This window comes from Echinops telfairi, unplaced genomic scaffold (genome assembly GCF_000313985.2).
Source record: "Echinops telfairi isolate 266 unplaced genomic scaffold, ASM31398v2 ScPeMD7_3533;HRSCAF=4204_0, whole genome shotgun sequence".
NCBI lineage: Eukaryota > Metazoa > Chordata > Mammalia > Afrosoricida > Tenrecidae > Echinops > Echinops telfairi.
This window is the reverse complement of record NW_022107431.1, coordinates 106,231,053-106,249,374: the sequence shown is the minus strand read 5'-3', so window position 1 is coordinate 106,249,374 and position 18,322 is coordinate 106,231,053. Positions and strand designations below refer to the sequence as shown.

Below are 18,322 nucleotides of genomic sequence, written 5' to 3'. Positions count from 1 at the left end.
TTTCACATATTAATGGTGATTGCTTCTTCACTGTATGCCATTTTGGCTTAAGAACATTCTGATTTTAGATAGAGGGAGAAACCTGTGTGTAGGGAGAAACCTGGCCCATAGTCAGAGGTCAGTAGATGGAGCTACAACTACTATTTGTACAGGTGAAATTCTAACAGACCAAGAAAACCCCAAAGAGTCTGGAGAATAGTCACCTGCTGCCAGTGCTGATGTGTATTTTGGGAATCTCTTCTGCCAAGCAAATAGGTCAGACTTTTCTCCTGGTGGCGGCTCAGGAAGTGGCACTGGTTTTTTGTTACTTAGTACAAAGGAAAGGAAGGCAAGGAAGGTACCAGAGAAATGGGAGGCAGAAAAAGGGCATTGGACCTCATGAAAGAAACCACTAGGCCATTTGAAGTAGTGGCCAAGTCTTTGAGGGCATTTTGCTTAATTCAAAATTGGGGTTTCCTCTTTCCGTGGGAAGCAAGTCATGTAGAGGAAGGTATGTCCCAGCTCGCATCAGCATCTTAAGTCACTGGAGGCAACTGTTCTCCAAACTAGCCATCTGAGAAGATTCCTTCTTGTTTTTCTCTGTCTTCGAGAGAACAGACTGTTAACTCCACTCAAACCCACTAGGTGCTCTGTTGCCTAGTGGGGCAAAGATGAGGCTTTCTGCTCCCTGAAAGACTTGCACTCTCGGAAACCCTAGATAGAGTCACTGAGGGGAAGGCAACTCACTAACAGTGGGTTTTGCCTTCATTAGTAAAGGTAATTTAATAAAGATAATTTCAAGATAAGAAATTTAGTATCAAGTAATTTCCTTCGATGATACGTTAAGATGTTGAACAAGTCTTCCTTTACAACTCAACATTATTAAACCCCACCCAGAACAAGATTTGTGTGGACTGAGTGGAACTGACACAGCCATGGGGGAACGCAGAGTACGCATAACAACCAAGTGAGAAAGAGTGTTTTTGAGAGTTCTTAGTGCAACCTATCACCCAGTCCTGCAAAGGACGCTTTATTTGAATTAAAAAAAGAAAAATGTGCGTGCACACACACCCTCACACCCTCACACAGACATCCACAAGAAAAACCCCTCATAGGGAGGTCCATCCTTTCAGAATGCCCCCTTATCTCTCTTAGCGGCTAGAAAATCATGAGGTTTGCATTAGAAGATTGTGATTCCAACTGTTATCAAATAATTTTTCCTTTAAAAAATACTGGAAGGACTGAGATTGGCCTTTGAGGGAAGGAAGTTGTGTGCTTGCCACCTTCCCCCAGCCCAGGATCCACTGTGGCCGCTGCCTCAAGCAGAGTGTGAAGGTGTGGTGTGTGTACATCTTGCTTATGGTGGCCCTGAGGCACAGCAACCAGACTTGCTCCACCTTGGGCAATCATGGACTCTCACTAGAGGTATCCATTCTGAATCTGACTCCTCTTTTGGTTCACTAGGTTATGTTTATTCTCCAGCCTGCCTCTTGGGGCATCCTTTTAGCATATGTAAGCATACTAGTATTACTACTTTTTTTTCATTTGTAAATTAAGGCTGGGAAGTAGCACAATCTCATGCCCCAAAGCAATGAGGCTTACTGACTTAACTCCCCACTGTGCACCCCACATCCTTTCCTCAGCGACCAAATCTCAAAGAAGGGTCATTCTGTTGTTCCATCAAGAAGCCCTTGAGCCCAAGGACTGGTGGATTTGTGGAGGGGAAAGTGCTCATGCACATTTTTCAGAAACTGCAGGTCAGACTGCCTTACCTCATAGGAGAGCAATGAGATTAGTGTGCAGGCAGCCAGTGATTCCTGGAATGATGTCCTTATGGTATTTTCAAAATGAGTCAGAGCTTCTATGACACTTGTGACTAAAAGGAAGAAGACTATGTCCTTAAAGTCTCTGTTCTCTAGAACTAGGGACTATTCAATATTCTTTTCAACAGACTGCCCTTATGTTCCTCTCGGTTTGGTAGTTTGCAGTAGTCCAACCCCATTGTGAGAAGCCCTCTTACAGGCCATCAGCAGCTGTGTATCTCGTTAATGATCCTGGTACCCCAGTCTTATAGATAAGTACCTGCTTACCTGTCCACTCAGGTTTCCAGTGCCTTAAGTTCTTGTCTTTGAATCATATTCTCTATATGTCTTGAACTCTGTCTGATATCTGCCAGAGAGCCTTCTGAATTATAATCTACTGCCTTCCCAAATCCTTGATGAAGCCCAAGTAATTTCTAATTATCAGTGGACCTTTCTTCTGCTGATTAAACATATATACTTGCATAAGAGATTTAGCATCCTCATTCTTTGTCTTGATTAATTATGAGTTTGTTTTTCTATTTACCTATTACCAAAAAATAACTGAAGCAGTATTTAGGGATAATTATTTTTTAAAACAAACTGAAGACTCATGTGTAACTATTCATATAATAAAGCTACTCTTAACTGATTTTGTTCCTATTGATGCATTCTCAAATATAAGAAACTTTTCAAATATTTTCCATATCTTTCCTGCCTTTCTATTCCTATACCCAGTGCTCTATTTCAGACCTTCAGAATCTCTATTTTGGGCTATTCATAAAGCTGACAAAGTGCCATTCCTTTCTCCAATGCTTATCTATCTTTGGGAATCCCTTCCACTTTGCTGTCTGGGCTATGTTTTTATTACTTTCCTTATGCCAGTCTTGTGCTGGAAAAAGCTAAATTCCTACCACCAAATGCACTCTGCCAGAGGGGGGTTTGGGGTGAAAATAATGGTGTGTGGTGGGGTGGGCTATCTGGCAAAAAAATGAGCAGGGTGCTTATGAAAGAGGACCTCCATTCCTTGATTGCTACCATGTCTAACACGGAGGATAAACATCCTAGCTGCTGCTTCTTTATTCATTAGGCCATGCAACCTCTCTCTCTCATATGTAGATAGCTATTCAAATGAAGTGTGTGCAATAGTGTAGTTCAAGAAAGGGAACAGCATGGATATAAGTACAGCCCCAGCAGCAAGGCAGAAAAGAGTTTGGGATGATTGTAAATGGTCAAAAGTCCTACAGGATAGCAAGGCTAAGGTAGAGTAACAAAAGATAAAGTTGGAGAGTAGGTAGAAATTGGTCCATACATGGCCTTGTAACCGACAACCTCTCCGTTTGGGGAATCCTTATCTTATCCTCCAGAGTCTCATCTTAATGGCGTCTTCTTACTTCCTTGTTTAACCTTGAAGCTTTTGTTAGGATCCCCTTGTATTTCTAGTCAGGATCATCAAAATTCTTCCAACATTCCTCAATTATTCTTTCAGGCTTCTCTTTGTCTCTGTGTGTACAAGGATTTTGCTTCTGGGTTAAGAGAAAGGAAGCCACATTTTCAGTAGCTCAGGCATACCAAATGAATCCTTTAATCTACTGCACTTTGTCCATGCGGAATTCAGCAATAGCTGCATGCTAAGGCTGCTCCCACTTATCTCCCATGTGTTGAATATAATTCATGTGGAATCTGTCAAGTAGAAGCCATTTCAGAAATAGAAAATATTTTTTTTATTTTGCCTCCTTTCATAAAGAGCGTGGGCCTTCTTTTTCACAAGCCCAAATCTAGGACTAGTATCAGGAATGTAGCAGAAACACTTGTGCTCTTCTTGTACCATATTTTTACTGCAACTGTCTTCATATATTTTCTGCAAAGAAGGGGCAAAAAACCATGCCGCATTGACCTCTGTGCCCTACCACTCTTCAGCATCATGCCTCTCCTAGTAGGTGTCTAATAATAGCTTCATTAAAACCCCTCCCAGAAAAGCACATTCCTAAGAAGATGATATATCTGAAGAACAAATTATATGGCTGAAGTTAGTGATGAATCAGTTCTGTGTTCTACATATTACCCAGAGAGGAAGAGACATTAAAAACGAAGAGGAAAGAGTATCACATTATGGGTGCATATCTGCTATAATGTGCTATAAACACAAATCATGCAGCCAGCCATAAAAAAAGATATCACAGAGGAAATAAAACCATCAAACCACCATACAGCAAGCACTTACCATGTGTTAGGTACTATGCAAAGAATTAACTTGAAACTTTACAGCAGCTCAGCATGGCGGCTCTTGTTTCTGTTGTACAGAGAAGTTTGGAAGGAAAGCAAAGGTGGGCAGCATTTCACAGAACCCCACAGTTAAAAAAAAAAATGATGCAGAGAATTTTAAACTAGGTCTGCAACTTCAAGCGGATGAGGGAGGGCATTGACTTTTCCCAATCATGCAAGGCCATAGCTCTCTGGACTGATGAAAACAAACAAGCAAAACTTTGCTGCCAGACGCACTTCAGGGGGTGAAATAAGGGACCCGGTCCCTACATCATCAAAAGAGAGGTAACAACCCCATGAGTAGTGGAGCTTTGAGAGAATTCTAAGCAAACTGTAGTTCTATTGTCATGGGGGAGGTGTGGGTTGCCTCTACTTCCTTTAAAAAAAATGTAGTCAAATGACCTGAAAGGCAATGGATTTCCTCTGAAAAACGACTGCTCTGTTGAGTTCAATTTTACCTGGTTTATATGATCTTTGAAAAGATGGCAAAGATAGTTAGCATATGTCTATCAAATGCCATTTAGCTCTGCTGATGAACACACATCCAAGGGGGGATTAAAAAGTTTATGAAAAAATCTTATTATTAATATATCTTTTCATTGCTCACTGGCTGGAGGTTTGCAGCACGGATCAGTTTTCCATTCAATAATTCACACACATTTGTTTCCCCTCACTCATTGCGACCCCCACAGTGTAACACCACTTATCCCACACCCTCCCTGTGTGTCCTGCTCACGTTGCTCCACCTTTCTGAACCCTTCCGAACATTGTCCGTGGGGAATGTCCCTCTGGATCTCAAATGGCTGACTAGACTAAGGTGCGTGTACCACTCTAGTGTTATCATTTCCCATATAGACCTGTCTGATGGTTTGTCTGAAAGCTGAGCCATTTTCACCAGGGGGAATTCATTTCTAGGCTGGATGATAAGGGTCGCACTCTCAGAATTCCACTAGTCTCTCACCAACCATGAAGCACTTTTGTTTTTAGGAAAAATCTCAGTATCTTTCATTCTATTTTTCCACAGAATTTTTGAAGTCCATTTATGTGTGTATATTTTATGTATATATGAATCTATCATGTATATTGAGCACTGCTTTAAAAGCATGTACTAATCCCTTTTTCAATGTTTGGGCAGTGAGTTGGAGCAAGATGAGCTCATAGAAACAGTGTCTTAGAACACTCAAGCTGCTGATTTGTGAGTTCATCATTTCCTATGATTCAGAACTGTCTTAAATACCTACTCGGGGCCCTAGCATTGTGCTGAGGACATGCATATGGTCAAGAAAGACCTGCTTCCCCTGGGGACCCAAGTGCCAGAGATGCTCACATGTCACTTACTCTGTCCCTACATTCACTCATCAAGGTGCTACCACTGATTGTTCCCAAATCCAATCCACAGTCAGACAGGAGGAGAGATTTTCTGTGGCAGGATTTCCTCTGTACTGCTTCCCAATTTAGTAAAGCCCAATTTATTGATCATGGCAAACAGTACAAAATATCTCTTTACCTTCTCTCTTTGGCTATCCAGAAAAGATAGACATGAAAGTGTATGTTTACATTGGTCCTTGCGTTGTTCTGATTTTCTTCGTGCATGCTCTTCGGTGATTTTTCAAAGCTGAACTCTGAACGTACTGTTCTTATTGAGGAGCTGTGTGTGTGCACTGGCTTTCATGTGAAATACAGAGTCACTGACCTCTGTCAGTGAAACATGTCTTGTGAAATGTTTTCCCAGGCTCAGAGATACACTTGCGTGAATTGCTTCCCATTCCCCTGGTGTCTTGTTAGCACCGATGTGCGTTTGCATGAAAGCGGGCCGCTGTGAGAACACAGACCACGGTCAGGGACCTCAGCACAGCTGACTGGCCACGTATAGGGCTGAAATTTGCAACATTTTCCTCATTAGCACCATGCCCCCTACTGAGTTAACCAGCCATAGGCAATTGGAGACTCTGAAGGTTAATTCCTTTTGCCCATAGGTAGAGTTACGGCTCAATGGAGTAAGGCCTTAAAATGCTATCACGCCAACCAGGAAATTGTAAGTGGAAAAAATGACGGGTAGTACAGAAAGGTTAAGCGAATTGAAATAGGGCTGAAACAGACTTGCAGTTTTGTCAAGAGTTGCATAAAAGAGTCTGTAGCTTTTACAGAGGTTATGACTCGAAGCGTGTTTCAGCCATGTGATTGCCAGGAACTATTAAAATAAATAGCACAAATAGGGCAATTAAATATAGATACTAACAGCTTCAAACCACACGAGTAAAGGAAATGTAGCTGCTTCCCTTCTAAAAACACCCAGGTGGATTTATTTGAATTAGAACAAATGACTGTTTTGAAAAGTTAGATGGGAAGGAAGACATGAGGTGAAAACAAATTTTAAAAAGCATCTGTCCTCAGGGGACTCATGTCCTAGGCTAATGTCTTTGTACGTTGGTAATGCTCCGGATGAATTACATGCAGAGCAGTTAGTGGTCGTGGCCTTTGAGGTCACAACCAGGGGACACGATTTATATAGCTGAAGACACAGGTCAAGCCCTGGCTTCACTTCGTGCTTTTTAGATCTTCTGTGACGTCTTCAGTGGGCACTCTGGTTGGCCCCTCCTTACTCCACGACCTTGATGGCCCAGTGCCAGGTGGAGGAAAGGAAGGTCTTTCTCTGCTGAACAAAACACAGACAGACAAACGGAAAAACCCTCATGCATGAAATGGGCACTTACAAAGCAGAACTGAGCCCCATTCTTCATCAGTGTGCGCACCGTGAATGAAACATGAGCACCCATGTGCGTGTCCGCCTGAAATCCAGAAATCCAGTGGGCCCTGCCAGACAAAGATAAAGCAAATAAGTCCTCGACTCCTCAGGGAGAGGAGAACCTTCAGGGAGAGTTCACCCAAAAATCGAAACTTTCCCAGGAAACATTACTCTGTGTGTTTATTCCTCTACTGTGAGTTTCTAGCAAAGGAAAGAAGTGAGAGAATAATGAACAACCGGACAAGTACAGCAGATGACATCAGTTTATTCCAACTCACGGTGACCCGTGTGTGTTAAATTGATAGGATTGTCAGTGGTTGATTTTTCAAACATAGATCACAGTCCTTTCTTCTGAGGTCCCTCAGGGGAGACAGGAACGCCCAGCCTTTCGATTTACAGTTAAGCATGTTATCTGTATTCACCACCCAGGACCTACAATCTAAAAGGAGGTCAAATGTATTGAGCGTATTACCAGAAAGGGATGAGATAGAATTCTAACTGATGGCGTCCATCGTCAGGGCCATCACTATGATGCACTTCAGAATACCAGTCTAAGTAGCGACCGTGGTCAGAAATTAACAGGATAACTGTCAATAAGACAAATGAGATGGGCTTTTATTCCAGAAGGAACCCATGGTAATTTATAAAATAATTAAGGGCCTCTGGTGATGCCACGGGCTGAACGCTGGACTGTTTAATACTGGATAGGCGGTTCAAACTCAACGGCCATTCGAGAAAGATGAAGTAGCCTGCACCCGGAGAGCTGTTCACGGTCAGCAGCCCTGAAGAGAAGCGCTATATGGAGCCACTCTGAGCCAGAATTGACTTTGTGTTCCTTTTCTTTCTATAATACCATAGACTAGAATAGAGCCTATAATGGACCAGGGGATTGTGAGTGAAAATAAGTGTTTTACCTACTCTTATTTGGACTCAGCCTCTGGAGAGTGAGTTTCAGTTTTTTTATTTCTTCTGAGATTTACATCTGTAAGCTTTGGAGAAATCCTGAAATGATGGTGCTAATAAAGGGTCCTCGGAGATATCCTGAAATAATCCATTAGGATCACAAAACAATATTGCTAAATGTTGATCGCCTTAAAATAGTGCCACATTTGAAATGGATGTTGTTGAAAAGTATATTCTCTCATGTAATATTAAACTTTTTTATCTAATTTAATTTACAGAACTTCTTTCAAATAGTTAGTAACCTTCTAGATGAAGAAAACAAGGAAAAATGGGAAGATGCACAACAGGTAAGATTTGAATTATTTCAGAACTGAAAGTGAAGTTGGCTAAGTTAAGGTTGAGCTTTTAGGGAGAAAAAAAAATGCTTAGAATTCCAAGAGCAGAAATGGATTTTGTAAAATCATTCTATATTATATCATGCTAAATTTAGAAGAAATGAGTGATCTTTTTGTATTGTATCAGTGTATGGGATACCTGATATAAATGTGAAGGAGAGAAATAACGGGTTAATTCTGTACTTTAAAGAATTAAGTCATAATAACTATGTTCCTTCCTGGTGGCTGAGTGGTTGAAACACTCACCTGGAAATGAGTAGAAGCATTTTAAAAATGATTGTACCAACTTCTTTGCTTTCTACTGTACTTTGTTAAAAATCGATGAGAACAATGCAACTTAGAAGGAAAGACTGAATACAAGGGAGCTTTAAAAAGTCAGTGGAAAAACAAAATTAAACGATAATGGAGTTTTCCACTAAATGTTTGAACCCCAGCCTCTGCCTTGTAATTGTTGAGGTTCGGATGAGCTACCCTCCCATGCTATGCTGGGCCTTTAGGAGTAAGGCATGCTCTGTAGTCCTTTCCTGGTGCCCACTGCCATTGAATAGATTCCAACTAATAGTGGTCCTCTAGGCCAGACCAGAACTGTCCCGTTGGGCCTCTGAGGCCACACATCTTAAAAGGAGAAGGCAAGATCATCTGTATGCCAAAGGTGACATGTGGATTCAAACTGCTGTTCTTTTACAGTCCAGCATGTCACACATGAAGCCACCAGGGTTCCTTCTATCATCATAACCCAAACCAAACTCGCTGCCCCTGAGTCGATTGGGACACATAGCAACACTCTACTTGAGGATAGAATTGTCCCGTGGGTTTCCGAGACTGTACCTCTGGAGAGGAATAGAAAGCCTCATCTTTCTCCTGTGTGGCTGGTGGTTTTGAAATTCTGACCTTGCAGTTAGCAGCCCTTCTCATAACCATCATGCCACCAAGGTTCATCATCAGGCCACCTCATTTTCAGGTACAACTTTTGTGTTTCTCACCATAGCAAGGAAGAAAACGAATATTCTCTTAAGTTAAAGATCCTGAATCCGCCTTCTAGTAGAACTCATCTGAGTTCTTCATTTGTCCTTGGTGTTCCAGTGGAGGAGAGCTTCATTCACTCACTGTAAGAAAATGGTGTCTTTCCTTAGAATACAGCTGCAGAGGCTAGCGCATCCTTGTAGAACATTGAGACTATTCATTATGGATATATTTAGAACAAATGTATAATACCCTATTTAAAACAAGACTGCAATTCGTCAGATAGGGTTATTTACTGCGAGGTCCCAACTTGAACGAATAATGGATGGTGATACACCTTCTTAGAGTTAATGGAAACTCTCCAATCCAATCCATCTATTGCTTGTGGTGTTGAATAAGCTACATTCTTATCATGTAAGCACTTTTGCAGTAGTAATAATCTTAAATGTTACTATATTTTAAACTAACAATTTGAAATTTAAAAAAAAAGAAAGAATATTATGTAGATTTTAGTAATAGTTATCGTCATCATTGCTACATCGTAAGTCGGTCTTCAAGTTTATAGTGCAAAGGGTGATCGATGTCATGAACTTGTCAGAAATGAGGACTGCTTAAATCCTTTGTGGGTCCTCTTATCTTATTTTAGAGTAGCATCAGGAAATAAAATAAAATATAAAACAGCTCGGTGCACATTTGGCAATCTAACTAAATTTTAAGCTTTGGCATCAAAAGTCTTGTAGACAGAATTTAAACTTTCAAATTACTAAGAGTCATTTCAGGACTTGGTAGCTAGTCATCAGACCATGCTATGGAGGATCAAAGTAAATTCAGATAAGCATTTTAGTAAAAATACGGTATATAAAATGCGGGGAAAGGCCATATAATACAATTTATGCCACTTGGATTTGACAAACCATCAGCCATTTCAGTCATGGCATTGTATTCTCTATTTCTGGTTACACTGAACGTGTACGACTTTCTAGAGGAGGAGTCCTCAAACTTTGGCCACGGAGCCATCTCCAGTCAGTTTTCCATATAAAATTTTGGAACACAGACACACCCATTCATTTCCATTTTAACAGCAGAGTTGAGTAGGTCTGACAGAGACCCCATGACGTTGGAGGCAGAACTATATTTACTCTCTGGCTCTCTGCCAACACATGTTTCCAGTGCCTGCTCTAGAATCTTTGTCTGCACACCGTCAGATGCACATAAAGCCCGAAGCAGCTGTCACTGGGTCGATTCCAACGCATGGTGACGCCGTATGTCTCAGAGAAGAATGCTTATGTCAGGAGCAAGTCAATGGCAGTGGGTCAGGGAGCTGATCTTTTGGAAAAGTTCCTAAATGGTGTAAACAGTTACTACTAACTGAAGGGGCCGCGGTTCAAACCCGCTCAGAGACGCCTCAAGTGAAAGACGTGGCTCTCGGCTTCTGTGTGAAGCAAAGTCGCAAGTAGCAGCTCTGTGCTGTTACCGTGAGTGGGAGTTGACTTGGCAGCAACATATTTTGCTTTATTTTTCACCCGGCACGTGTGGGTGGACTCAGACACCCCCCCCCCTGTGGTGAGTACACCAATGACTAACCACGTGTCCTTCTCAGGGACCCCTCACATGTACATATGAGAAGGCTTTACAAAGTTCATGGAAAGATGCCCATGAGTTTCCGTGAGCTTTCAGAAGCTCCCATATCTACTCACACACCCAAAAATTTTTAAGTTAAAAGCAGAACACACACACACACAAAGAAGTTATAGAGCCCATAGAGATTTTAGGTACATTCTTAAAAGGAGGATGGACTTTTTAAATGTATACTGATGGCCTCAAATGCAGGTAAGAAAGAATATTTTTTACCAAGACTTTTCTGAAATTAAAAAAAAAAGGGTAATTTATATATGTCATGCATGCAGAGTCCCTAGCGGCCCTGTGGATTAAGAACCTGAAGGTAGGTAGTCCAAAGCTCCCAGCCACTCCTGCGGGGAGGAAGATGAGGCTGTCTGCTCGCTTAAAGAGCCCCAGTCTCCACATCTTTTACGGGCTCACAGTGAGTTGGAATAGACTCAGTGGCAATGAATGGGTTTGGTTTGGGATTTTGGTTATACCATGGATGTGTAAGTGTAATCAACATTTTTTTAAATCTTCAAAATGATCTTTTAATAGAAAAATAAGTGGAATATAAAATTTTACTATAAGAAATACATGTCTTCAAATACCTAGGTACATATACATCATGAATATTTGGTATCTGATTTTTAAATAGTTACAGCCACAATCTACAAAATCCCCTTTGCCCAACAAGTCTTCCTACCAATCTCCTTTCAGCTCTGTCTGCTTTCTTGCTAATCAGAATATTTTTTCTTCTTCAGAACTAGCTTCTTCAAATGCAAAGCAGCTAGAACTCTCTAATCCACTCAATTTTTCATGGCTTGAAGCTAGTGGTACTAGATGGCTAAAAGGAAGTGATCCTCCCTCAAAAGTCTGTCTGCTGCAAAATAGTTATGTAATAAAGGCTGACTTTGTAAGCTTTATGAGTTACATATGCAAAAGTTAATGTGGCCTTTTAAAAATGACTTTCACATTCCATATATACGTTATTGCCAGAAAATATTTATCTATGTACAGTGCATGAGGTGGCATGATATTGGAGGGAAAACTATGGGCCATCAATGCAGAGAGCCCATTAAATAGATATACAGATACAAACATATACATATAAAAGCATCCTGGGTCAGCCACAAACAAAGACGTCCTTAGGTATATTTCTTAGCATCTCCTTAGATATATTGTATAACTTTTTTGAGCTTCTCCTTTTTGTATAAAATAAGAATTATAATTCCAATCTCATAAATATTTTTATATACATATGAAATATTTTTCAAGTTATTATTTCAGTACAGAAACCAATGCTAATATTATTGCTATTGTAATTGGAGACAATAAATATTTCTCCCAAGATAGGAATTCACTATATAATGGAATTAATAGTTTCTAAGTATCCATAGTGATAGCAATAATACTGTCCCTCCCTCCACTACCCCATCCCTTCTAGCCCCTAGTGTTCCTTTACATAAATGCTAAATAAAAAGAGCACCATTTCAGTGTTTGTTTTATGTTACATTTAAGTAAGGAAAGGAACTCATTATTTCTGAGTAGAGAGTCTATCAGCTATTTTGAGTTTTCTTAGATCTCCCGAAGATCAAACACTATCATATTGCCTTCAGAGTTTTTGTTGTGTGGTACCTGACGATTCCTCCGACTATCATTTCACAAATTACAGCTCTGTCCAGTTGCAGAAACTTCTTCAAATAACCAGCACTCCGAGGGTGACCTGATTATGCAGTCTATTCATTTGAGTTGTGAATTCTATTATAAAAACATTTTACACTATCTAATCTTTACTTATTTTTGTAGATTTACCCAGGCTCAATAGAATTAATGCAGGTGATTGAAGATTTTATACACATTGTTGGAATGGGGATGATGGAGTTTCAGAATTCATACTTAATGACTGGAAATGTAGGTAAGAAGTAAGATTTTCCCCCAAATCATTCCGAAATTTAAAAAAAAAAAAAAAGATTGCAAGTATCTACTTCATTCATTTATAAGTAAAATGTCAATTGTTCATGTTTTCATGCATATGTGATTAATTATATTAAAAACACCTAGTGGGATTTTTGGATAGGCTCAGTCACTTGCACATTATACATATATGCATAAACACACACATATGTGACACCTTTGTAAGAGTCCACATAGGCCGACTTGTATGTATCTATTTACAGAGAGGTGAGGGAGAGTACATGATTCCTGTTACATATGCTAAAGTTAAAGGGAAAAAGGGAAGGCTGAACTCTCATTGTTATCCATGCACATTTTGAATACGTACATATGTGAATAAAAACACGGTTCATAAAGGAGCAGTTACTTTCTTGCAGGATGCCTCTAGCAAGTGCGGAGCTGTGTGTGTTTGGGGACGCTTGAGAGTGCTCTGAGGGCTTGAAGGACATAGTGGATTCTACGGTGCTAGAGTGGAGTCGTATTTCTTCCTTTATTTTTCTTTGCCTTTAAACCCGACTCTTACAATCAGGATTAATTATAGCGAGAAGCAAAACCCCACACACATTTGTTCTCCACAATTGCATTGAGCGAGCAACAATTATATTGCTAAATTGAACATTTCTCTTGGTAGTTATAAAAAATGACAAGAACAAAGAAATAGTTTTCTTAAATAATATGCATGTTGGACTGATAGGTTATAGTTTTCTTCTTTAGATATTAAGTTTTCTCTCTTAATATTACTGTGACTCAGTTTTTTGTTTACTTTTTCTGCTTCAGGGGTTTTCAGATAAAGACCATGGTACATAATAATATATATATAATATGTAAAAATAAATATATTCTAATCCTAATTGAAGGATATTTAAGTTTTGGTTTATGGGTCAGGAAAATACTTATCTTGGTGGGGGATCTACTATTGGGGGGTTCAACTGGTTTCAAGTATAACATTTTCTTTTAACAATTAAGACTTAGGATCATTTATTTTTACACGAGATTACTTCTAAAGGTCCTTTAGACCTACAGAGACTCATCAGAAGTTACAATACCTTCCACCATGGTGAACTCAGAATACAATGGGTTATAGCTAACTACTAGTGATATTCTTCTGTGGAGGAAATTTGGTTAATGGAGTTATCAAACGCCTTTTGATAACCTTCTAATGGCTTTTCACAAAGCATAAGTTCTAATCAGTTAGGTTGATGTCTTAATGTCTCCTACTGAATCATCTTGAATTCTCAGACTTTTTCCAAGACTGAGTGTCCAGCACCGTGGGCAGCTTCGGGCATGAAATCAACATGACCTTTCTATAAAGAGACCAAAGAGCATATTTTTGTTGAAAAATGAACTCAGAAATCAGGGAAAATTCAAATTAAATGTAGTGTTCCAAAAATGGACAGAAAGAATTAGAGTATGGTGACTTGGCGGTTTCAGAGTCCATGTAAGAAAAAAAATTTAGAGACAGAAGATGCTGATGACAGAGGGGCGTAAATGTCTCTTACAAAGCATTGCTCTGTGGCGGGTGAGGAAGGATTATGAAACACACTGTCCCACATTGGACAATTGACAAAGTAATTTGCTCGTAAAACTAGAGGAGAAAAGAGAGAGGACTATTGTTGTCTTGTTCTTCTTGTAAATGTTAACATCTAATTCTAAAAGGCACTGCTATTTAAAAGTATTATCAAATCAATACATGGCATTTGTTCAGAATGTGTTTGAGGGGAAAGAAATCTATAAAATACAAAGCCAACCTCAGAGTAGGAAAGGTAAACTTGGGCTTAAAGTAGACTATTCCAGAAAAAAAATAAAAACAAACAAGCAAGCATATACATTTTTCTATGTTACTGGTTCATTTGTTGGAAAAATTCTATAAAGTTTTCTTTAAAACCTGCAAACATATTTTCTGCTTTGCCAAAATTGTGCATTTGAAGATGCGTGCTATTTTTCACAGGAAGATTAAGCTACCTAGGGTTTCTCATTTCCTTTGTATCACTGGACTTTAGTAAGGATATTAAACATAAAGCATGGATGCTGCAAATGAAGCCACCATTGCCCTATAGTGCCTTCATCTGAAACACAGATAGCATTGTGCCATTTGACCACCTGTGTACTGCTAATTATTATATAAACAATGTTCTGTTCTGGGATCAAGGATCTTGAAACGTATTACATAACAAGAGCTTATTTACGGTTGAGTTCTCTAAATGTTAACCTGGGATGTGTCATATGATACCAATTTGGAGGTTGTTCTCCATAATATTAGTGATTTTCTAAAGTTTATCTACTATTTTATCTACTAGTATCAAATTGAATACTGTGAATAATAATTGCTTTCATTCAGACTCTTCTGACTATCCAGTTTGATACTAGTGTATATACTGCCAGTTGCTGTATTGTTCACTCCAATTCATGATGAACATGTGTGTCAGAACAGAAATGTGCCCCACAGGGATTTCAATAGCTCATTTTGGAAGTATTTCCGCAGAGCTATCTTCTGAGGAGACTTGGACCAACCTCTGGCTTAGAAGCCTAGCATGTTAATTGTGCACTACCCAGGAACCCTATTAATATATACTACGGTATACAGAATATGTTATTCTGGTCTGTACGACATGTCAATGTTTCTGAGCAAGGCTGTGCATAGAGGAGATTTTACTGTAGCAAATTATAACATTTGTGAGTTGGCATTCATTAGCCATTCAATGTAGCTTTAAATGTTAACCATCCAACATCCATAGGTTTTGTTTGTGAAAGTATACAAAAGCAAAGATGTACCAGGTCAACAATTTCTACATGTACAAATCAGTGGGACTAATTATATTCCTTATTGGGTGGGAGACACAATTCATTTCATTGAAAAAACTAACATTAATAAAAAAAATAAAAACACAAAACTAATATTAAGAACACTGCAACAGGCTGTTGGTAACCTCGTATAATAGTGCTAGAAGAAATATGGACAGTAGTTTGGCTTTTATTTTTTCTGTTATTGAGAATTTGTACAACATTGGTACATTTCAGTGGCTTCAATTAGTTGTGCAACAATTCTCACTTTCCTTCTTCAAGTTCTTCTTCCCCCATTAACATAAACTACTACCCCCTAAATTTTCTATCTAATCATTCAAATTTCTGTTGTCAATTTGATCCCATATAGATCCATCTTTTAAAAGCCTCCTAGTTAAAGCAGACATTCTTTACTAATTAAGCTAAACTACTGGTATTTGATTAGGGGAACCTCGTGGCATAGTGGTTGTATATTGGGCTGCTAACAGCAAGGGTGGTAGTTCAAAGCCACTAGTAGCTCTTCGAGAGAAAGACTTCCTACTCCTGTGAAGAGTTAGAGTCTTGTAAGAACCCACAGGGGAAACTCTGCTCTGGCCTGTAGGGTCGCTGTGAGTCAGATTAGACATGATGTCAGGAAATTTTATTATTTGGTGGGATTTTTGGGGGTCTTTTTTTAAAAATCATTTTATTGGGGGCTCGTACAATTCTTACCACAATCCATCCATCCATCCATTGTGTCGAGCACATTTGTACATTTGTTGCCCTCACCATTCTCAAAACATTTGCCTTCTACTTGAGCCCTTAATATCGGCTCCTCATTTTTCCCCTCTCTCCCCACTCCCTCATGAACCCTTCATAATTCATAAATTATTATTATTTTGTCATATGTTACGCTGTCTGACATCTCCCCTTGCCCGCTTCTCTGCTGTCCATCCCCCAGGGCAGAGGCTATATGTAGATTCTTGTAATCAGTTTCCCCCCTTCCACCCTACATTCCCACCACCCTCCAGGCATCACCACTCTTACCACTAGTCCTGAAGGAGTCATCTGTCCTGGATTCCCTGTGTTTCTAGTTGCCATCTTTACCAATGTATATCCTCTGGTCTAGCCAGATTTGTAAGGTATATTTGAGATCATGATAGGGGTGGAATTTAAGAATTTAAAAACTAGATGAAAGTTGTATGTTTCATCGCTGCTACCCTGCACCCTGACTGACTTATCTCCTCCCCACAACCCTTCAGTAAGGGGGTGTCCAGTTACCTACCGATGGGCTTTGAGTCTCCATTCTGCACTCACCCTCATTTACAGTGATATGATTTTTCGTTCTTTGATGCTTGACACCTGATCCCTTCGATAACTCGTGGTCATACAGGCTGGTGTGCTTCTTCCATGTGGGCTTTGTTGCTTCTGAACTAGATGGCCGCTTGTTTATCTTCAAGACTTTAAGACCCCAGACACTATATCTTTTGATAGCCGGGCAGCATCAGCTTTCTTCACCACATTTGCTTATGCACACATTTGTCTTCGGTGATCGTATTGGGAAGGTGGGCACCCACTGATTTGGTTTTTAGTTCTTTGATGTCTGATAACTGGTCCCTTCTACACCTCATGGTCAGACAGGCTGGTGTGCTTCTTCCATGTGGGCTTTGATGCTTCTGAGCTAGATGGCTGCTTGTTTATCTTCAAGCCTTTAAGACCCCAGATGTTATATCTTTTGATAGCCGGGCACCATCAACTTTCTTCACCACATTTGCTTATGCACACATTTTTCTTTAGCAGTCGTGTTGGGAAGGTGTGCATCATGGAATGGCAATTTAATAGAACATGTTCTTGCATTGAGTAAGTACTTGAGTGGAGGCCCAAAGTCCATCTGCTGCCTTAATACTAAACCTATAAATACATGCACGTAGATCTATTTCCCCACCCTCCTATATAAACATATTTACATATGTACATGCCAGTATTTAGACCTCTATAAATACCTTTGTCACCTAGTTCTTTCCTCTGTTTCCTTTTATTTTCCTCTTGTCCCACTATCATGCCCAGCCTTCATTTGGGTTTCAGTAATTTCTCTCGATTACATTGCCCTTGATGAATCCCCACCAGGCTTCTCACACCCTCCTTGCCACTGATTTTGGATCACTTGTTGCTCCCCTTATTATTTGGTTTTAAGGAAACTTTAAGGCAGAGGTTCTCAACCTTCTTAATGCCACAACCCTTTAATACAGTTCCTCCTGTTGTGGTGACACCCCCCTCCCCAACCATCAAATTATTTCTGTTGCTACTTCATAACTATAATTTTACTACTGTTATGAATCAGGTGACCCCTGGGAAAGTGTCATTCAGCCCCCAAAGGGGTCACAACCCACAGGTTGAGAACCACTGCTGTAAGGGGTTAAGGTTCCAGCTAGTCTGTATTTGCCTGGAACAACATAGTACGAAGGAGTCAGCGGAATAAGAGGAGGATATGAAGGGTTTGGCTAATTGCCTTCATAAATAACTCTTCCCCTCTGCCATGAGACCAGAGGAACTGAATATTGCCTGGCTGCCATTACTGAATATTTTGATCAAAAGTCTATAGAAGAATCTAATTAAAAGGAAGGAAATGCACAACAGAATTTCAAATATTCATAGGATACAGACTTTCTGGAGCCAGGTAAGGTGGATGAACTTCCACATAACTGATGTCTTTATAGTCATCATACTCACATACACACACTCCGCATGGGAGTGATCAGTAGAGACCAGGGAACTAAGAAAGGCTTCTTAGTGCTCATGGCAATTTTCTTGAGAGTGTGATTGGTAAAGACTAAGTAATGCCCCAATCCTTGAATGTTATTTTATGTAAATAGCTAACTAATTTTCCTGGAATAGAGATAATACTTGTGCCTTGAGAAAGAAAAAGAACACTTACTATTAAAACTTACTAGTAAAAT

General features: G+C 39.8%; 1 protein-coding gene across 3 annotated transcripts in view; it reads left to right on the top strand.

Moving 5' to 3' along the window:
- Window positions 1-18,322, top strand: part of ADGRB3 (adhesion G protein-coupled receptor B3) — a 513,164-nt gene that overhangs the window by 104,051 nt on the left and 390,791 nt on the right. For all 3 annotated transcript variants that reach the window (XM_045294359.1, XM_030886780.2, XM_045294360.1), the window contains exons 9-10: window positions 7,971-8,039; window positions 12,459-12,567. In XM_045294359.1, the coding sequence (XP_045150294.1) occupies window positions 7,971-8,039; window positions 12,459-12,567 (178 nt within the window). The remainder of the gene's footprint in view (window positions 1-7,970; window positions 8,040-12,458; window positions 12,568-18,322) is intronic.